General features: G+C 40.4%; 1 protein-coding gene across 4 annotated transcripts in view; it reads right to left on the bottom strand.

Moving 5' to 3' along the window:
* Window positions 1-23,250, bottom strand: part of rhot1a (ras homolog family member T1a) — a 93,248-nt gene that overhangs the window by 52,546 nt on the left and 17,452 nt on the right. For 3 of the 4 annotated variants that reach the window (XM_072558908.1, XM_072558909.1, XM_072558910.1), the window contains exons 2-4: window positions 17,443-17,501; window positions 6,516-6,597; window positions 825-868 (exon numbers count right to left, since the gene is read on the bottom strand). In XM_072558908.1, the coding sequence (XP_072415009.1) occupies window positions 825-868; window positions 6,516-6,597; window positions 17,443-17,501 (185 nt within the window). The remainder of the gene's footprint in view (window positions 1-824; window positions 869-6,515; window positions 6,598-17,442; window positions 17,502-23,250) is intronic. The other variant, XM_072558911.1, reaches the window with a different exon arrangement.

Genomic DNA, 23,250 nt, shown 5'->3' with positions numbered 1-23,250 from the left:
TTGGCCTAAAATTTTCCATCTTTTGTCTTGAATGTAAGGTCACTGCCAAGCAACAGCTGGGTGTTACAAAAATGAAAGTCGAGAGTGTGGTGCTGGAAAAGCACAGCAGGTCAGGTAGCATTTGAGGAACAGAAGAATCGACGTTTTGGGCAAAAGCCATTCATCAGGAATACTCCGAAGGGTCTGTTTCTGTGCTGTACACCTCTATGACTATGACTCCTCGGATGCTGCCTGACCTGCTGTACTTTTCCAGCACCACACTCTCGACTCTGATCTTCAGCATCTGGTGTCCTCACTTTCGCCTGGTTACAAAGATGAAACCCTTATGAAACCAAACCAGGATTGAGAGTATCCCAGAATAAGACAATTCTGTTTTTTGTGAATCTCTTTTACAGTCATACTCAAACATCAGAGAGAATGGACAAATCTCTTCTTGCTTCTACAGGGCAATGACATTTCGTAGGAACAAATTACTGCTGTCGCTGGAATCTGTCCTGAAGACAACAAATACTGCAGCATCCAATGATTGATGACAAAGAATCTATACTTTGACAAGATCGGTAAAATTTGATAAACTTCAAAGTTTGTGCACATTTACTTTAAGCTTGATTTAGTATTCGTTTCTGCCTTCTGTTTCAAACTCTTTACTAAGTATTTTATCTTCTACTTCCCATCTTCATAATAAATCAAATGATTGAAAATAAGTTAATTGTAACAAACCTTCCTCTATAAAAAGACTAATCAAAGATAAAAACAATGAAATTAGGGTATTTTGAAATATATCAAAAGGGCTTTCACACCAATTATACTAACTTTAGACTCACCTTTGAAATTTCATTATGAAGTTGTTCCTCCGTCTGTTCTGCTTCTGTTGGTGAAAAACAAGTGTTCGACTGGAGATTATACAATTGCAATTATTGTGAAATGCATTCAACTTGAAGAATGTTTCAAAAGAATTCTATTGGGTGCACATGGATGCTCATATTTCAGAAATACAGCAAGTAAAAACTGGACAAACCAATAAAAGGAGGTATTTTTACATTTCAAAGTTTTAATCACAGTGAAAAAAAAACAGAAAGCTTGTACAAATTCTCTAGTCCTATATTGTTTTATCCCAACCTCGAACTTCCAAGTAGGTATTATATGCTAAACCAACTAACTTAAGAGGAGACCTATCCACATTATCACTTAACACAAAGTGACTACATTAACTATTGAAGCATAAGGCTAAAACACACCATTTTGGTAAAAGGACAGAGATAAGATATGGCAAACTACGTAACACGAACTTTGTAAATTTCTAAATTTCAACGAACACAGGTCCAACCTATTCAAACTCTCCTTAGATGACAGCCCTCCATACCAGTCATCAGCCAAGTGAATCTTCTCTGGACTGCCTGCAATGCAATTATCTCTTTTCCTAGATAAGCGGAACAAAGCTGTTCACAGTATTCCAGCTGTGGTTTGCCTAGTGCCTTGTATCCTTTGAGCAAATCCTCCTTACTTTTATACTCCACTCCCCTTGAGGTAAAGGCCAACGCTGCATTTGCCTTCTCAATACCTGATATACTAGAATGTTAGCCTTTTATGATTCATGCATGAAGACTACTAAATCCCTTGCTCCTTAGCTTTCTGCAGCCTTTCTGCATTTAAATAATATTCTGCTCCTCTGTGCATTTTGACATGAGCAATCTCACATTTTCCCACATTATGTTCCAGCTACCAAGTTTTTGCCTACTTGCTGAACCTGTCTATATCTATTTGTAGACTTTTTGTGTCATCTTCACCTCTTGTCTTCCCACCTGTTTTTATCTCATCCACAAACTTGGCAATAGTAAGTTCACATTCTTCATCCAAATCACTAAGTGTATACTGTAAATAATTGTGGCTCCAGCACTGATACCTGGGGCACTCCACAAGTTACAGGTTACCATCCCATTATCCCAAACTCTCTCTTCGATTGGTTAGTTAAACCTATATCCATGCTAATATACTACTTCCAATTCCATGGGTCTTATCTTATGAAATAGTGCAATGCTGTTCAGGCTGCCCATGACTGAGTGGAACAAAATGGTTGACAACTGCCAGACTAACTCTGTAACTATCATCAGCCATGTTCTGCAGTGTGTGGAAAAACACTTGCTTAATGTAGTCTTAGCAAGTCGAGCAAGGCTGTTTAATAAATGATACTGGCTGGGATGCTGGACAAGTGCAGCAGGTTAGGTAGCATCCAAGGAGCAGGAGAATCTGATCTCCAGCATCTGCAGTCCTCACTTTGTCCAACTGGCTGGGATGGAATATACAGCTGCAATTTCTTAGTTAGAAAAGTACATTTTACACTAAGTAGTTGCTTTTCTTGAATTATTTAATCAACCTGTTACAATATTAATAACAGATTTTAGATCAGATCCTTCAGATAATCATAGATCTGCATATATACAAAACAAATCACCATGGAAAAGATTCAAACCAGGTTCAGACAGCAAAAGTGGCCCCTCTTATCATTACAGGGAGGACACAAATTATCAGACAATGGAATTTGGGTTAAATAAACACAAAGTCTGTGAAAATATAATGAATAGGGCTGGACCGCCAGCCTGTCTGTCTCTTTAAGATGCTGTACCAGAGAGCCAATCATAGAGGGATAATCAAGCACCACTGGGTGGGGCATGTGCACGGCGATTTTCCTGCTCCTCGGACGCTGCCTGACCGGCTGTGCTTTTCCAGCAGCACTCTAATCTAGACTCCGATTTCCAGCATCTGCAGTCCTCACTTTTGCCATGTGCACTATTTACAATCTGAAGTTTATGTGTACCTTACTGCAAAGGAAATCTGAAGCTGTAACAAAGTTGTACCAAAATAAAGTTGTACCTGAATCTAACGCCGGACTTGGATTCTCATCTGAAAACACGAGATCTAACAAATGTTTTCTGAAGATCAAAATATATTTAAGTCCACAACTTCCTCTTTATCTAACCAACTTGTTACCTCCTCTCAGAATGCTTCAGGCATGATTACCCCATTATAAAGTGTGCTGTATCGTATTATGTATTTCTAAATTCTCTTCTTTTATATTCTTTTGTTCAATGAAATAAAATCAAAACACCTAAAACCACTATGATAAAAGAAAATTAAATTGCTTGGGTTATTCAGCATCCACTGCACTCTGCCATTTTTACAATATTAATCCCTCAGATTCTTTATTTTCAAGGTTCTTGCTAAAACTGAAGAAATTAAGTGTTGTTGTCAGAAGTACAATTTGAAATCATGCAACTATAACTTTTCATCTGTTTAACATACTGACAGCTATTGAAGAATAAAATACCTGGCTTGAAATTAAAACATGCACTCTTCTCAGGTACAATAAATTAACTAGAGGTAAAATGCCGCAATTTTGTTGTGAGCACTCGCTTTGAACAGGACTTTAATGTTGAGTCTTATAGCAATATCTATTCCAATTGTTTCAAGTAGGAATGTGTCAAGTGAAATAGTTATTGAGGTATCACACTTTGCAACCAGCATTACTCTGATCAAAGCACGTTGCAAATAATAGAATCATACAGCACAGAAGCCCATTGTGCCTGTGCAACTCAAAGTTATCCAATTAATTTCATTCCCTGCAGCCGTGCAAATATAATTCCTTCAAAATAAAAATGCATTCAGTTCTTTAAGATAACATTGAACCCATGTCTACCGTCCTTTTAGGCAGTGCATTATGATCTTAACTTGCCATGTAAAAAAGAACCCCATCTTCCCTCCTAATTCTCAGGTCACCAGTAGAAACAGTTTTTCCGCATTTACTCGATCAAAACTCTTGATAGTTTAGGCTAATATCTCTCCATGCCACACACATCTGGCCACCTGCTTGAAAAGTTCAGGTCAAGTTGGTCAGACAAAATCTTCTGTTAGCATCAGAGGAGCAGGAAAATCGACGTTTCGGGCAAAAGTCCTTCATCAGGAACAGAGCTCTATTCCTGATGAAGGGCTTTTGCCTGAAACATCGATTTTCTTGCTCCTCGGATGCTGCCTGAACAGCTGTGCTTTTCCAGCACCACTCTAATCTAGAATCTGGTTTCCAGCATCTGCAGTCCTTGTTTTTATCTAGTTGATTTTAACCCTACTGCGAATCCTCTTGCAAGGATGCCTGCCTTGAAGAAGTTTTCCTCCTCTCTCTACAAGAATCTCAGGGAGACCCTCTCCCACTGCAACTCCCAGGTCATTTCCTCTACCTTGAAGCTCTTTCCTGATGAAAGGCTTTTGCCAGAAACATCGATTTGCCTGCTCCTCGGATGCAGCCTGAACTGCTGGGCTTTTCCAGCACTACTCTAATCTAGAATCTGGTTTCCAGCATCTGCAGTCCTTGTTTTTACCTAAAATCTTCCGTTAACAAAACTATGCTGACTCTACTTGATTAATCCCTGCCTCTCCAAGTGTAGATTAATTCTGTCCCTTCATGTGACCTCCAACTCCATGCACCTCGGTCCTTCAAGACCCTATCCTTCCCCTAGTTATCCTTTTGCCCTTCTTGTACTTCGAAACTAACTTAGGATTTTCCTTTTATTTTACATGCTATTATTTTTATTCCCCTTTTTGCTCTCCTAGTTTCCTTTTTATGATCCCCCTTGTATATTCTATGTTCCTGTCGGGTGTCTGGTGTTTTGAGCCCTCAGTATCTGACAGAAGTCTCCTAGTTTTCCCTCTTTGCAATTTTGTATATCCCTCAATATCCAGAGTTCATTGGATTTTTGGTCTCACTCTATCTATATTGGAATATGTTGGCCTCAACTCTCCCAATTTCTTTCTGGAATAGATCCCACTGTTCTGACACAGATCGACCTAGAAATATCTGTTTCCAGTCCACTCCTGTTGGATCATATCTGTTTTTATTAAAAGCAGCCGCCCTCGTCCCATTTAGAACTTTTGATTTCAGGTTCATCCTGACCTTTCCCATAACAATCTTGAATCTAACGTAGTGGTGATCATGTGTTGTTTTATCCTGGATATTAACTAACGAAGGACATGGATAGGATAAATAAACAAGATCCTTTCCCTGGGTTGGGGAACTGGATGGCATAGGTTTAGGGTGAGGGGGAAAACATTTAGAATCATAGAATCCCTACAGTGTAGAAACAGGCCCTTTGACCCAACAAGTCCACACTGGCCCTCCGAAGAGTAACCCACCAAGCCCATTTCCCTACCCTATTACTCTACATTTACCCAACTATCACACCTAACCCACATGTCCCTGAACACTATGGACAATTTAGTGTGGCCAATTCAGCTAACCTGCATGCGGACAATTTAGCATGGCCAATTCATCTAACCTGCACATCTTTGGATTGTGGGAGGAAACCAGAGCACCTGGACAAAACTCATGCAGACACGGGGAGTATGTGCAATTTAAAAAGGGACTTAAGGTGCAACGTTTTCAAGTAAAGGGTGGTGTGTGTATGGAATGATCTGCCAGAGGAACTGGTGGAGACAGGTACAATTACAACAACAGCAGTTTTATCTGCTGGCCACCGGGTTAAAGGCAGCATTACTGTCTCTTCAGGAGTGTCCTTGAGTTTCAAGGAATCATAGACATCTGGATGGGTATATGAATAGGAAGGATTGAGAGGGATATGGGCCTAGTGCTGGCAAATGGGACTAGATTAATTTAGGATATCCAGTTGGCATGGATGAGTTGGACCAAAGGATCTGTTTCTGTGCTGTACATCTCGATGACTCAGACGGTGCATTTCAAATGTTAACATGTGCTGTGTGAACCATTTCCTCTTCGTATTATATCTGGTTGTTTTCCCACACTTTAAACTGGTTTTTTTTAACGAACATTATCAGAATTTGTCACACAAAGAAAGACAAACTATTAAGATAGATGGCTTAGTTAGAGAGGTGGAGTTTAAAGACTGACTCAAAAGCGGAGGAGATTGGAGAGATTAAGAGAAGTAGCTAGTTTTTAGGATCTAGATAGCTGAAATCATAGCTGCTAATTTAAGATATTTCTTGCTATATTCTTTCTTCCTTTCCTGGAGTTGTGACTTTATGCTGTGGAAATGCAGCACTGGCTATGGGCATTCATTGATATTTCATCTGAGTAGCTAAATGTAGTGACACGGGAATATCAAATCAAAATGGGCATCCAGTCTCACACATGAAACTTCTAGCCAAGATCACAGGAAAAATTGATCTTCTGTGATTTTTCTTTTCTCTTATCCAGGGGACAGGGTTTGATTGCACCACCTAAGAACAATTTCTCAAAACGGATTTGAGGATTAAATCTGGGGTTTCTTTGTCCGTTTGTACGAAGATTTCACATGCTCTTCACAACATTTTACTGAACTCAGCGTAGTGAACATCAAATAACAGATTCAACTGAGTTAGTGAAATCATATTGCTGATATTGCAGACAATCGTCAAGAGATCCCAGACTGGCAATGTCTCAAACGAATTTAGCTACAGACAAGGCAATGCTTCCTAGGAACGAAACCAATCCTGATGACATCATTCTTTACCTGAATAGTCTACTATGTGTGTGGGAACCTTCTCTGGAGTGACATCTGCAGGAATAGTGATTTCTTCTGCACGTAGAGGAACCTTTAACAAAGCAAAGCATTATTGTGCAATGTGATGCACCCACAGGCAATAGTTAATTGACACAATGCACATTATATTTATTCCGTCTATCACTTGCCCATAATAAAAGAGAAAACATTCTGTAAATACAGAAGGACAGGTAACATTTCAGGTTCACAATCTTCTATCAGAATAATTTGACCAGTAACTTCAACAGACATTTGACACAAATTAAATAATAACGTAACACCCAGGTTGACAGGGTTGTTAAGAAGGCATACAGTATTTTAGCTTTTATAAACAGAGGGTTTGAGTTCCGGAACCATGAGGTTATGCTGCAGCTCTACAAAACTCTAGTGCGGCCGCACTTGGAGTATTGTGTACAGTTCTGGTTACTGCATTTTAAGAAGGATGAGGAAGCTTTGGAAAGGGTGCAGAGGAGATTTACTAGGATGTTGCCTGGTATGGAGGAAAGGACTTATGAGGAAAGACTGAGGGACTGGAGGTTGTTTTCGTTAGAAAGAAGAAGGTGAAGATGTGACATTTTTTTAATAGATATTTTTATTGAAAATTTAATTTTTACAAGTTTACAAAATTTTAAAAAACCCCAAGTATAAACATTGATATACAATTAGATCTTAAATAAATAACCAAAATTTAACAAAAGAAAAATACAGAGAAAAAAACAAAACTCAATTAACTACTAATCTAACCTACAACTAACCAGAGAGTGTATAATTAAGTCTCTTACATTATTCAAATAAGAGAAAAAAAACCGACGGATAACACAGAAATTGGATAGTGAGGTACATGCTCGGAATGTATTAACATGAAATGTAACAAAAGCCGTATTCATGCGGGATTCCTCTCCCAAGGGGCCAGGTTCGCCATCTCAATTAAATAAAAGCCCTTGTTAGGTTGACCGAGATATCTGTATTTATATAATTCAAGGAGGGCTGCCTTATTTTATGGAATAATGCGGTCTTTTGGTGCACCATATTTGTAAGGAAGTCAAGGGGAATACATTCCATAATTAATCTGTGCCAATGTGAAAGTCCAGGGGGGCTCTCAGCCACCCAGTTTACCAAAATATTTTTCCTTGCACAGAAAGAGAGAATAGAAAATAATCTCTTCCCGTGCATGTCCAGGGAGGGTAAGTTCGAAAAGCCCAAAAGGAAAGGTACAGGGTCCACTCTAATTTCCATTCCTAAGATTTCTGTCAGGGTACTTGCTACTTTAGTCCAATATCTACGGATTTTATGATAGGTCCATAAGCAATGTACAAGAGTGCCCACCTCTATTTTATATTTGGGACACATTGGAGATGTTCCTGCCTTGAATTTTGCCAATTGATCCGGTGCTATATGGGCCCTATGAAGTATCTTCAACTGAGTTCCGTTGCAGATGGTGATTCTTCTGGCATTTTCCCAAATATCATTCCACGTTTCTAAACAGATTTCTAATCCCAAATCCTGATCCCATGTTTTAAGCAGATTGTCCATATCTCCCGATACTTCATCATGTAATAAATGATAAATAGTACTGACGGAAGATACCCCCATTGGCCATAGCACTCTATGTTCTCTATCTGATTTATAAAGACTATCTAATAACATAGTCTTCTTCTGTATGTAATCGCGAATTTGGAAGTATGGAAAGAGGTCTCCATTAGGTAATCCAAATTTCTGACGCATCTGTTCAAAAGACATCAGGACCCCTTCTTTAAACAGATCCCCTAGAAATGAGATACCCCTGGATTTCCAGAGTTTGAAAGTGGCATCTGTAAGCCCCCGGTTGAAATCCTCATGCTCCCACTATCGGAGCATAGGGGGATGTTTTATGTGAGTTGCCCCCATTTTGCTGCATTATATTCCAAGCTTTAATTGTGTTTGGTATTATAGGGTTTTTACAGTGGTCCGTAATGATTTTCCTTTTGTCTGAAAATAAAAGGTTAATAAGTGGGCATTTTACTTGAGAAGCCTCGATGTCCAGTCAGATTGATTGCGGGTCAGACAAGACCCAATCAGCTATGTAACTTATTAGGGAGCTTAACTGATATTTCCTAAAATCTGGGAAATCCAATCCTCCCCTTGCCTGTGGAAGCTGTAGCTTCTTCAGCTTAATGAGGGGCCGTCTATGATTCCAGATAAAGGAGCTCAACCAGCCTTGTAATTTACGTAGTGCCAGCCTCGGCAGCATCACCAGAAGCCTTCTCATAGGGTATAGGAGACGGGGCAGGACATTCATTTTAATTAGTGTTATTCTACCTAGCCAGGAGATTGGAAGGTCTCTCCATCGCTGGATAACTGTCCAAATACTGGGGTAATAAAAATGCCTAAATATAAGAAACCCTTCAGGGACCACTGAAAGGGAAAGTGGGATCCATCCAATAAGTGGGATATACTAGCAAGGCCATCCATTGGCATAGCCTCTGATTTTGAGAAATTAATTTTATAGCCTGAAAATACACTAAATGTATTAATAACTTGGATTAAGCGAGGCACGAACATTAGAGGATTACTGAGAAATAGAAGAACATCATCTGCATAAAGGGCAATCTTATGTTTACCTGTACCAATCCTCGGGACCGTTATATTAGGGTCAGCCCGTATAGCTTCTGCTAGTGGCTCAATTATTAGCGTAAATAACAATGGCGAGAGAGGACATCCCTGACGGCAGTCCCTATCCACACTGAAGCTATCCGAGCCTAATCCATTGGTAATCACAACTGCCTTGGGATAACTATATAATGTTGAGACCCATTTGATAACACCTTTCCAATGTGTAAAACAAATATGACCATTCAACTCTGTCGAATGCCTTTTCCGCATCTAATGAGACTACTACTCCTGGTACCTTTCCCTGATGGCAGACTTGAATCACATTCAAAACCCTTCTGACATTATTGGATAAACCCCGTCTGATCCTCCTTTATAATACGTGGCAATACCCTTTCTAGCCTCAATGCTAACGTTTTAGAGAGGATTTTAAAATCTACATTTAGCAAGGATATTGGTCTGTATGACGCGCAATCTTCTGGGTCCTTTCCTTTTTTAAGGATAAGAGAGATATGTGCCTCTTTCAGTGAAGGCGGGAGATAACCCTGACTGTATGCGTAGTTATTCATGTCCATAAGTGGACCAACCAATATTCCTGTAAATTCTTTATAGAATTCAGCTTGAAAGCCATCTGGGCCAGGTGCCTTACCGCTCTGAAGTTGCCTGATTGCGTGAAGTATTTCTTGGACTGTTAGGGGAACATTGAAGACTGATACCTGTTCCAGAGTTAGGTCCGGAAAGGTCAGGTTTTTAAAAAATGACTGCATCCTCCTAGTCCTGTCTTCACAATTCTGTGATTTATATAAATCAGAATAAAATTTTCTAAAGATTGCGTTAATCCTTTTATGATCACGAGTCAAGATACCCGTGCTTTCCTTGATAGACGTGATAGTTTAAGGGGCCTTCTTTTTCTTTGCAAGAAATGCTAAGTATCTACCAGGTTTATCGCCAAATTCATATAACCTTTGTTTAGCAAATAATATTTCCCTCTTAGCAGTTTAGTTAAGTGTAGTGTTTAGAGCTGTCCTAAGGGCCGTAATCCTTTATAATTTGATAATAGAAGGTCTGTCAGCGCATGCTGTTTCAGCTGCTTTTAAGCGAGCTTCGAGCAAACGCTGTTGTTCTCCCTTTAATTTTTTCTGGGTCGCTGAGTAGGAGATAATCAAACCTCATGCATAAGCTTTGATGGTCTCCCACATCACTGATGGGTTGCTAGCCGTACCTGAATTAATTTCTAAAAATGTTTTAAATTCTTGAGAGAAGTACTTTACAAATTTAGTATTTTTCATCAGGAAGGGGTCCATACGCCAATGCCGAGGGGATGTCTCACTGTTCCTTGTCTTGATTTCCATATATACAGCAGTGTGATCAGAAATTGTTATACTGCCTATTTTACAGGATGATATGGAATTTAAAAAAAAATCGAGGGGGCAAAAAACATATCGATTCTGGTATGACATTTATGTGGACTGGAGTAAAAAGAAAAATCTCTGCCCTGTGGATGAAGACATCTCCATACATCTACTAATCCTAATTCTTTGTTAAAATCCACCAATTGTCTAGATCTGGGAGATACTCCTGCAGTACTCTTGGGAATCCTATCTATTTCCGGATCCATAATACAATTAAAATCTCCCCCTATAATTGTATGATGAGCACCGAGAGCCATCAATTTTGAGAAGGCTTCCATTATAAATTTAAAAGGATGTGCCGGGGGGGGGGGGCAATACAAATTTAAAATCCCATATCCTGTCCATTTATAAGGGCTTTAATCAGAATATATTGTCTAGATTTGTCTTTTATCTGATTTAGGATTGCGAAAGGGAAATTCTTCCGAATAAGAATAACAACTCTCCTGCTTTTTTGAGCTAAAAGAAGAAAAAAAGGCCTGATCAAATCCACCCTGTCGTAATTTCAAGTTCTTTATCCAATAAGTGTGTTTCCTATAGGAGAGCGATATAAACCCTTTCTTTCTTGAGGTTTGATAATATTTTCTTCCTTTTGGCTGGTGAATTACTCCCCTTGACATTCCAGGTGCAGCACTTAACCGACTGATCAACTATAATCATCCGTGAAAATCCAAGACCCCTCGGGAGGGGAAACCCTATCCAGAACATCCTGAGCATAGAGCATATAAAATTCACAAAAATAAAGGCTCTCTAATACACTCACAACAGTATAATAAAAAACTATTTCTAAATAAAAAAAATAACACGTATTTAAATGGAGATTTTCCCACTTGTTCCCAGGGCGTATCACTTCCTTTCCAAAAGTCCATCGTATCCTCTCCCAACCAGTGCCCCACCCTTGACCCAGGCGCTCCTTAATAGGATGAAGAAAATTCAAATATACTACAGAGCTAGAGTTAACAGTGAGCACCCTCTATCCCCCCCAACAACACCTGGATATATTTGGTAATATTAATACCATGTATAAGCATATATAACTATAAAATTACAGTCTCAACAAGTAATAATTCAATATAATAATACAAAATAACAAAGGAAAACAACCCCGCTCCTAGAGACAGAGATAAAATAGGATAAGGTAACTACCTCCCCCACCAACATTAACTAGACCCCTATATATAGAGAGAGAATTAAAGAAAGGGGGGAGAAAATCGTTAAGTAGAGAACAAATAAATAAACCCCTCACCCACCCCCCAAGATAATATTAAACAGTAAGGTTAAAAAAAAGGGATTAATATATACAAAAAAGGGGTATATAAACTGGAATAGTGGGGGGGGGGGGGGGCGGAAAAGAGGCAAACCAACATCAATTAACGCTTACAATTTATCTAAGAGAGTCAAAAATTCCTTGGCCTTTTCTGGCGATCCGAAGTTATACATGGACCCTTCATGGTTAAAACGTAGCATCGCTGGGTAGCGCAAGGAGTACTGATTATTTAAGTCCCTTAAACACTTCTTCGCCTCATCAAACGCCTTCCTCTTTCAGACCAGAGCTGGGGGAAAGTCCTGGAATAACATGATCTTGGATCCTTTATAGATCATGGCTTGGGAATCTTTTCCAAGATTTCTGGAGGCTTCTAAGAATCTCTGCCTCTCCTTGTAGCTCTGCAACCGGAACAGGACTGGGTGGGGGCGCTGGTTTGAGCCGGGCCCGCGTATTGCAACCAGGTAGACCCATCCCACCCTTACCTGGCCTGATCCTGCCTCCAGATTTAAAAGCTGTGGAAGCCACTGTTCAAGGAACACTGTAAGCTGGCCTTCCTCTTCCCATTCGGGAAGGCCCAGCAAATGAATATTTTTTCGACGACCTCGTGATTCTCTAAGGTCTGGACTCGCTGTTCGAGAGTCCAGACCTGATCCACGACCGATTCTGCTGTAGTTTTGGAGGTCGCGGCCTTTAGCTCCGCCCTTCCGACTCAACACAATTTCCTTGATGTCTCGGTCGTGCTTTTGCAGTGCAGCCAAGAGCAAGTCCCATCAGCTCCAGGACTCTTCAATGAAGGTGTCGATCTTCGCATCAAGTTTGGAAATTATTTCCACGAGGCTCGCCACCATAGATAAGTCCCCCAGGGCAGCTGCGGACGCTCTGCTGCAGCTGGAGAGGGTGGGGGAGGGGTTCCTGCTTGCTGAGAGCTGCGGGCTCCCTTCCCTTTAGTCATTTTTATTGGAAATTAAATTGTTTAAATTCAATACTAAACAACTAATCACATGAAGTAAAAGCTATATTAAATGATTTGGTGAGTGTGGTGAGGGCGGGTGACCCACTTTGCCCAAGTCTTGGGGGAAGCACTGTAGACTCAGACTTGCTGGGTCGCCGCCATCTTGGATCCCCCAAGAGGTGACTTAATAGAGACATATAAGATAATCATAGGGTTAGATAAGGTGGACAGGGAGAGCCTTTTTCCAAGAATGGTGACGGCGAGCACGAGGGGGCATAGCTTTAAATTGAGGGGTGATAGATATAGGACAGATGTCAGAGGTAGTTTCTTTACTCAGAGAGTAGTAAGGGTATGGAATGCTTTGCCTGCAACGGTAGTAGATTCGCCAACTTTAAGTACATTTAAGTCGTCATTGGACAAGCATATGGACGTACATGGAATAGTGTAGGTTAGATGGGCTTCAGGTTGGTATGACAGGTCGGTGCAATATCAAGGGCCGAAGGGCCTGTACTGCGCGGTAATGTTATATGTTCTATAACTCTGTATATAAATGCTTCCCACATTTGAACAATGGCTATACTTAAAAAAAACTGCATTGACAGTAATAAAAACTTTGGCAATACCAAAGATTATGAAAACATCCACAGAAAAATAGTCTTAAAATTGACGAACACTGATTGCGTGCAAAAAAATTAAATATGTAGAGGCAGTTCGTAGAATAAGTGGTTTCAATACGAGAAAACATCTAAATAATATGCAAGAATTTCATTGAAGTAATATCGTTTCCAACTTACTTTGTGTCAGCTGTGGGTTCAGTTGGTAGTAACCCCCGAAAGACCACAGTGCTGCTCTCTCATTCGGGAGCAAAGACTGGTTTAACTGGAGGGTCACCATGCCTCAGATAAAAGGGAGGCATTGAGAAGAAGCGTTCTCATGGTAACCTCAGTCAGCGTGGGAACTGAACCTGCATTGTATTACTCAGCATCACAAACCAGCCATCAAGTCAACAGAGCTAACCCTGATAAGATGGCTTAGGTTCAAATCTCAGGTCAGAGGTTTGATTTATGATGACACCTGAGGGAACATTGCACTGTCTGAGAGTTGTCTTTCAAATGAGGTGTTCTATTCTCTAAAGTAGACAAGATAATCTGCATATTTATGACAATCGACAATGGTTATAATTTAATTAGATTTTTACTCGTCTTATGCTCAATTCAAATCTCACCATTCAACATTTCCTCAGTACTAATAATCTCACTATGATGGGATTCAAAGCCATGTTCCCAAAGCACTGGATTCTGGATTACTGATTCAGTAACATCACTATTACACTACCACCTGGTGGTGTAAATTCACCTGTTTTAGCATAGCATGCTGTTTTGGATTATTTTCAGTTGTGGGTAATTCACAAAGACCTCAAACATGATCTGTTTTATTTCTGCACAGGAACTGCAGGACCTGATTATTTCTAACATGCTTTTTGGTTTCAAACTTAAAAGACTACAGATTCTAAATTAGATTGGTACTAACTGCCGTAACTGAAGTATGTTGGATTTTCAAATTTTTTTGCATTCTAAACATACATTACATTGAGCCTTTTTTATCGTGTTTAAAGACAGTCACAGAAAGGAACTGGTAGAGGAGGAACTGGGAGGTCACTAAGGAAATTATTAAAAGAGGAAAAACTTAAAGACACCGAGCATTACTGACACAGGAGGGACAGATTTTGAAACAATATCCAGAGAATTAGTTGTGCAACTTAAAAAAAACACAGGCGTTAAGCACGGTTAACAGGATATACTTCTCCCTAATCCTATGATTCTCACTCCAAGATTATATGTTAGGTCCGGCAGCATCTGAGGAGCAGGAGAGTTGAAGTTTCAGGGATATAGCCTTCCTGATGACATTTGTGATGAAAGGCTTATGCCCAAAGAGTCGACTCTCCTGCTCCTTGAATGCTGCCTGACCTGCTGTGCTTTTCCAGCGCCACACTTTGACTTATATCCAGCACCGGCAGTCCTCACTTTCTCCTATACGCTAGGTCCTCAGATGAAATTTTTTTTTATTCATTTGTGGCATGTGGGCATCACTGGCTGGCCAGCACTGATCGTCTGTCCTTAGGTACCCTTGAGAAGGTGGTGGTGAGCTCCTTCTTAAAATCGCTGCAGCCCACCTATGGATTGACCCACAATGCTGTTCACAGAGAATTCCAGGATTTTGACCAAGCAACAGTGAAGGAACAGTAATATATGTCCAAGTCAGGATGGCGAGTGGCTTGGAGGGGAACTTGAAGGTGGTGGTGTTTAAATGTACTTGCTGATCTTATCCTTCTCGATGGGTGTGGTTGCGGGTTTGGAAGATGCTGTCTGAGGATCTTTGGTGAATTTCTGCAGTGCTTCTTGCAGAGAATGCACACTGCTGCTGCTGTACATCGGTGGTGGATGGAGCGGATACTTGTGCCAATTAAGTGGGTTTTGTCCTGGATGATGTCAAACTTCCTGAGTGTTGTTGTACCTGCAGTCAGAGAAGCATATGGGAAATATTCCAACCATAGTCCTGACATGTGCCTTGTAGATGGTGGAGAGGCTTTGGTGTGTCAAGTAGGGAGTTACTTGCCACAGTATTCCTGCTGACCTGCTGTTCTAGCCATTGTATTTATGCAGTGAGTCCAGCTGAGTTTCTGATCAATGATAACCCCCAGGAGATTTACAGTGGGAGAATTCAGTGATAGTAACACCATGAATGTCAAGGGCTGGTGGTTCATCGAATCTGTACAGTATGGAAACAGGCCCTTCAACCCAATAAGTCCACATCAACTCTCCAAAGAGTAACCCACCCAGACCTATTCTCCTGCACTATTACCTCTACATTTACCCCGACTAATGTACCAAACCTACACATCCCTGAACACTATGGGCAATTTAGCTTGGCCAATTCACCCAGCCTGCACATCTTTGGACTGTGGGAGGAAAGTGGAGCACCCAGAGGAAACCCACACAGATAGTCGCTAGAGGCTAGAATCGAACCTGGGGTCCCTGGCGCTGAGGCAGCAGTGCTAACCACTTAGCCACTGTGCTGCCCTATTAGGTTGTCTCTTATTGGAGATGGCCGTATCTTGCCATTTGTATGGCGTGAATGTTACTTGCCACTTGTCAGCGCAAGCCTGATATTGTCCAGATCTTGGTGCATTTGAACATGGACTGCTTCATTATCTGATGAGTCGTGAGCAGTGCTGAACATTGCGCAATTGCCGGTGAACATCCCCAACTCTGATCTTCCAATGGAGGGAGGTCATTGATGAAGTAGCTGAAGATGGGCGGCACGGTGGCACAGTGGTTAGCACTGCTGCCTCACAGAGCCAGAGACCTGGGTTCAATTCCCGCCTCAGGCGACTGTCTGTGTGGAGTTTGCACGTTCTCCCAGTGTCTGCGTGGGTTTCCTCCGGGTGCTCGGGTTTCCTCCCACAGTCCAAAGATGTGCAGGTCAGGTGAACTGGCCATGCTAAATTGCCTGTAGTGTTAGATAAGGGGTAAATGTAGGTGTATGGGCCTGTTTCCACACTGTAAGTAATCTAATCTAATCTAATCATGGTTGGGCCTTAGACACTACCATGAGAAGCTCCTGCAGAGTTGTCCTGGAGCTGAGATGACTGACCTCCAACAATCATGATCATCTTCTTATGTGCCAAGTATGACTTCAACCATCAGAGAGTTTGTATCCTTTGTGGGGAGGCAACGGCCTAGTAGTAATATCACTCGAATATTAATCCAGAAACCCAGAATAACGTTCTGGGGACCTGGGTTCAAATCCCGCTCCAGCAAATGGTGGAATTTGATTGTTAAAAAAAAAATCTGGAATTAAGAGTCGACTGATGACCATGAAACCGTTGTCAATTGTCAGAAAAACCCATCTAGTTCACGAATGTCCTTTAGGGAAGGAAATCTGCCATCCTTGCCTAGTTTGGCCTACATGTGACCCTAGAGCCACAGCAATGTGGTTGACTCTCAATTGCGCTCTGAAATGGTCCAGCAAGCCACTCAGTTGCATCAGTCGATAGAAAGTCACAACAAAGCAATCCACAGCAAGTGGATTGCAGTGATTCAAGAAGGAAGTTCACCACCACCTTCAAGAGCAAATAGGGATGGGCTATCAATGCTGGCCAGCCAGCAACACCCAAGTCCAACAAATGAATTAAAAACCCCACTGATTCCAGTTCTGCTATTGCTCTTGACGCCACACTCTGTTGAATGCAGCCTTGATGTCAAGGGCTGTCACTCTCAACTGACCTTTGGAATTCAGCTCTTTTGTCCATGTTAGAACCAAGGCTGTAATGAGGTCAGGGACCCAAACTGAGCGTCCCTGAGCAGGTTATTGATGACACCATCCATTACTGTTGATCAAGAGTCGATGGAACAGGCTGAGTTAGATTTGTCCTGTGATTTTTTTTTAATATACAGGACACACCTGGGCACTTTTTTTATACTGTTGAGTAGATGTACTGCTACAGCTTGGTGAAGGGAACAGCAAGTTCTGGAGCACAAATCTTCAGTACTATGAATTTTACAGAACACTACAGTTGTGACCAAATTTCCTCTTTGACCTCCTTATTCTGAGATATACTTTAATCAAAAACTAAAAGAGGAGACACATATTGGCCCTGTTTAAGAATAAATCACCTACCTCTTCAGGAAACTCTTCACTGACCAGAGACATAATCAAAGATGTCTTCCCAACCTTCGCTGTACAAAAGAAAACAAATAGCTTTACCAAAGATTCACAACCATCTTCACAACACATCAGGGTGCTCACCAGCAGCTCTGGGATTTTCTGTTATCGCACAATATGGTAGATTTCAATGTTCTACTTTAATAGATTACAGAACCAAAGTCTTCTTGCAAAGGTATGAATGTTAGTGCTACAATATTGAGATTAGGTTTTGTTAATAAAAATTATGAAGTTAACATATTGCCTTCAAGAGGGTTTTTCGGATTACTGAATGTGGACAAGTCTGAAATTGTATTGTTAAAACCAAATGCAAGGAGTTAGGTATGACCTCAATGGAATCCTTACCAACAATTAGCAAAAGTCTGATTTGTTTCTCATACTCAAGAGAATTAACCAGATCTTTGATCCAGGCAATACAGGACCTGCTACCAACATCAAATATATTCAAAGTCTCTCAATTTTCCATGAATTCTGTTCTGCACAACTCTAATAAGAACTTTTATGCATACTTATGAAACTGTAATTATTGGAAGTTACCATAAATTGTGTCTTTTGGATAATACAATGACCTGAGGCCCTATTTGCTCTCTAAAGTGGACTGAAAATAATGCATGGCATTATTTCCATGGATGTTCTTCCATGTCTTGGCCAATGTTTGTCCCTCACATCAACAACCACTGTAAATACCAATATGATAGTCAGATATTCAGTTTGTGGGAGCTTGCAGTGTACAATACTTCAGCATCTGAATAAACTTGGCACTAACTGCTGTAACTAAAATATGTATAATATTCCAGTTTTGTGCATATATAAATATATACACCAGTAAATTGTAGGGGGAGAATTGGAAATGTTTCCTACAGTACAAAAGAGACCACACTTCAAGAAAAAGTACTTCATTGGCTATGAAAAGTCTTGACAAGTCCTAAATTGGAAAGAGGATATAGAAATATGAATATTGGTTGTACACACATTCACCTGTCAAGTGGAGTTGCATTAATGCAATCACTAGAGAACAGCAATAATTACAGAATTACAAGTTTATACCAGAAGCTTTCATTATAAATGTAAAAACAAGAATTTCTAACTGAGACTTTAAAATAAGAATTGAATGTATAATTTTAAAATAGATATATATGTCAATTGCATTTACACAGCTTTATCCAAATATCACTCTATCTTGAATGCTACTTCACCTGAAGGTTACCTTCAGTAGTTACCCGTATGAAATGCAATGAACTGCTAAAGTGTAAAAAAAAACTTACATCTGCAAATATTTGTCAATTTTTCCATTATCAATTCTAATGCCAACACATATAAATGAAAACCATTCCGGCAAAATTAGAACATAATCTGGCTAGTGATGTTGTAATACCTTAGCTTTGCACTGCTCTCATTCTTAGCCTGAACTATAAAGAAACGTAGACTCCAATTTTATTTTTCAGATTCCCAACAGGAACAATGGATTAATTTGCCTCAGAATACCCAATCATTAATTTCCAGGTGGGGGTGGGGACAGCAATTAGTATAATGTTGATGGGGGGGGGGGGGGTTGCAACGAGAGATAAGTCAATACAAGTACAGTGGATTCAGTGAGGAGCTACTCCAATCACAGCTGTTATTTCCTCTCTCATTTGCAGCTGATGGCATGTTCTCATATAGACATTTAGCTGAATGAAATACCCTCACCTTCCAGCTTTGCTGCAGGTAGAAAATATTGATGGCACAGACACACATAGCATTCAGAGCTGGGCTTGTGGTGCAATGGTGGACTATCTGACTACAGATCAGAATGTTGTGTGTTCAATTTACAGCAGGCTCAGGGTGCTTACCTTCACCTCAAGTTCTTTTATTTAAGGTCCTCTTATGGCCCAGTGGTAGTGTCCTTACCACTGAAGTGAGAGGCCTGGATTCATGTCTCACCTGCTCCAGAGGTGTGCAATAATATTTCTGAACGGGTTGATTACAAAAATAGGTTAAATTAAAAACAAATCATAAGGGGCATTCTCTTGTGGTGGTGTCCCTACCCTTGGACCAGGAGACTTGTGTTCAATCCTACCTGCTCCAGAGGTGTGTAATAATAACATCTCCCAACAAGGTGATCAGAAAAATAGATAAAATAAATTTAAAAACTTTCCATACCATTGGGCTCTGAACAGGTTGATATGTAAAATTTCCTACACGCCTCTAGGTCATCTGGAAGGAAAGGGGAAACATCACAGGACTCCTGACTAATGTTTAAGGGCATGTGTTCAAATCTCACTACAGTTGGTGAAATTTAAATTTAAATAGGTCTGAAGTTAAAATTCAACCTAATGGCAACTGTTTAATCACAATTAATTGCATTAAAACCCAAATAGTTCACTAATGTCCTTTAGGGAAGAAAATCTGTCATCCTTACCCTAGTCTGGTTTATGTGCAAATCCAGATCCACAGCAAAATGGTGGACTTCTTAAGACCTGCACCAGTCATACTAGACTCAAAATATGAACTCTTGTATCTTTCCATACATGCGACCAGACCTGGTGGTATTTCTCCAGCATTCTCCCTGTCTGTTTCAGATTTTCAGCATCTGCAGTATTCTGCTTTTATTCAAGCAAGTGCTTCAAATTGCGTCAATCAAATACTGATAGGAGGACACTGGGAAAAACATTCTTCTTCTTCTGCATGTATATTAAGGAATCTTTTACATTTACCTGAGAGAGCTTGCAGGGCCTCAGTTTAACATCTCATCAGAAATAGCACCATGCACCTCTGACAATACGATAGTCTCAGTGTGGTACTGAGGGACTGTCAACCAATAGTTTGATCTTTGGATTGGCACTTGAAATCACAACTTTCTTACATCAATACAAGGGCTGTTCACTCAGCTGTGGATGGCAGCTCCTTTCCTCTAGGACGTACACAATTATAAGTAGGGGCTTGGTCAGTGTTGTAGAATACAGAAAGTTAGAGGCTCAGGTACATAATTCTTTAAAGTTTGCGTGACATGTAGACAAGGTGGTTAAGAAGGCATTTAGCGTGCTTGCCTTCACTGCTCAGACCTTTGAATATGGATGATGGGATGTCATGTTGAGGTTGTACAGCATGCTGGTGAGGTCTATTCTGGAGTACTGTTTCCAGTTCTGGTCACCCTATTATAGGAAGGATAATATTAAGCTGGAGATGATTCAGAAGAGATTTTCTAGTATATTGCTAGGAATAGAGGTTCCAGCTATAAGGAGTGGCTGGATAGGCTTTTTCACTGGAGGGTAGGTGGTTAAGAGGTGACCTTGTAGAGCTTTATAAGGGGTTTATAAAGTGGTTTAAATAAGTGAATGGCAGGTGTCTCTGCCCTAGGGTGGAGGATTTCAAGACTGGGGACATTTTTAAATTGAGAAGAGAAAAATTCTAGAAAGAGATGAGGAGCAATTTTTTTTTTAAACAGAATGGTTCGTGTGTGGAATGAACTTCCAGAGGAAGTGGTGGATACGAATACAGTTACAATGTTTAAAAGACAAGTGCAGGCAGATGGAACTAATTTCATTTGGGATATGTGGTTGGACTGAAGGGTCTATTGCCACGCTGTATGATTTGTTTACTCAATCAGCAATGTATTTGTGATTTTACATTGCAAACGCTGGTAACTACCACTGAGTAACATTTATCTCAATAGCGGTCAGTAGTACTTAATTATTGCAGTACCTACAAAAATTTTGGAATTGATCATGACTAAGCACAGAAGAATAGTTGTACTATAAAGAAAAGTGGCATACACCCTGCTTGGAAATTAACTCATAGAACATAGAACATAGAAGAATACAGCGCAGTACAGGCCCTTCAGCCCTCGATGTTGCGCCGATCAAAGCCCACCTAACCTACACTAACCCACTATCCTCCATATACCTATCCAATGCCCGCTTAAATACCCATAAAGAGGGAGAGTCCACTACTGCTACTGGCAGGGCATTCCATGAACTTACGACTCGCTGAGTGAAGAACCTACCCCTAACATCAGTCCTATATCTACCCCCCCTTAATTTAAAGCTATGCCCCCTTGTAATAGCTGACTCCATACGTGGAAAAAGGTTCTCACTGTCAACCCTATCTAACCCCCTAATCATCTTGTACACCTCTATCAAATCACCCCTAAACCTTCTTTTCTCCAATGAAAACAACCCCAAGTGCCTCAGCCTTTCCTCATAGGATTTTCCTACCATACCAGGCAACATCCTGGTAAACTTCCTCTGCACCCGTTCCAGTGCCTCCACATCCTTCCTATAGTATGGCGACCAAAACTGCACACAATATTCCAGATGCGGCCGCACCAGAGTCTTATACAACTGCAGCATGACCTCAGGACTCCGGAACTCAATTCCTCTACCAATAAAAGCCAGTACGCCATATGCCTTCTTCACTGCACTATTTACCTGGGTGGCAACTTTCAGAGATCTGTGTACATGGACACCAAGATCCCTCTGCTCTTCCACACTACCAAGTAGTCTACCATTAGCACAGTAATCCATCTTTTTATTACTCTTACCAAAGTGAATCACTTCACACTTAGCTACATTGAACTCCATTTGCCACCTTTCTGCCCAGCTCTGCAGCTTCTCTATATCCCGCTGTAACCTGCCATATCCTTCCTCACTGTCTACAACTCCTCCGACTTTCGTATCATCCGCAAACTTGCTCACCCAACCTTCTAACCCTTCCTCCAGGTCATTTATAAAAATGACAAACAGCAATGGTCCCAAAACAGATCCTTGCGGAACACCGCTAGTGACTGCACTCCAAGATGAACCTTTGCCATCAACTACTACCCTCTGTCTTCTTCCAGAGAGCCAATTCCTAATCCAAACCTCCAACTCACCCTCAATGCCATATCTCTGTATTTTCTGCAGTAGCCTACCATGGGGGACCTTATCAAACGCCTTACTAAAATCCATATATACCACATCTACCGCTTTCCCCTCATCTACCTCCTTAGTCACCTTCTCAAAGAATTCAATAAGGTTTGTGAGGCACGACCTGCCCTTCACAAAACCATGCTTTGGTTCATATTTTTCAACACTCCAAAATACAGAATGTCCAAGGATGGTACATATCAATCCAAGATACAAAGAGAAAATAGCATCAGACTGAATTTTGAGGCCAGTTAGTTAACCGGTTTACAACTATCATATTTATCGTATTAAGATGGTATGAAGAGTATATTCGTGAGGATGTTATGAAAGGACATTTAGATGGGGAGGATAAGCTGAGCAGTCAATGCTAGTTTCAGAAATGACACATTCAAGTCTGAAATTTATTTTCATTTTTCTAAGCTAATAGACAAAGATGTTTTCCTAAACTAAAGAAATATGTTGCAAATTTCTTAAGATGATGATAGTAAAGAAGCATGATGTGAGGTCAAATGTCACCTTTCAGATGAAGTGGTTTTCAACAGGTTAGACATTAGATAATAGACACTGGACAACAAAATTGTCCTTAAAAATAGTGGAAGTCTGTTATAGAATAATCAGACACTTTTGAGTAAGCATTAGTGATGAAATGAATTCCCTTCCTTGCCCTTTTTTCCTATTAACTGTATATCTTGTTTATACAGGCATGATTATAAAATCACAAAGCCAAAACAATACATTATTGCATGGGAGATAAAGGGCAAAATACAATGGTAGGTTCACTAAAAACTGGATAAAATAAGCACTTTCAAGGTACTTATGTTTGAAAACTGCAGTCTTTAGCAAATGCCAAGCTTCCTTACTATGAACGTCAAACTGT

The sequence above is a fragment of the Chiloscyllium punctatum genome, chromosome 39 (assembly GCF_047496795.1).
Source record: "Chiloscyllium punctatum isolate Juve2018m chromosome 39, sChiPun1.3, whole genome shotgun sequence".
In the NCBI taxonomy this organism is placed as follows: Eukaryota; Metazoa; Chordata; class Chondrichthyes; order Orectolobiformes; family Hemiscylliidae; genus Chiloscyllium; species Chiloscyllium punctatum.
The sequence above is the reverse complement of the archived record's forward strand: the minus strand, read 5'-3'. Positions and strand labels throughout refer to the sequence as shown.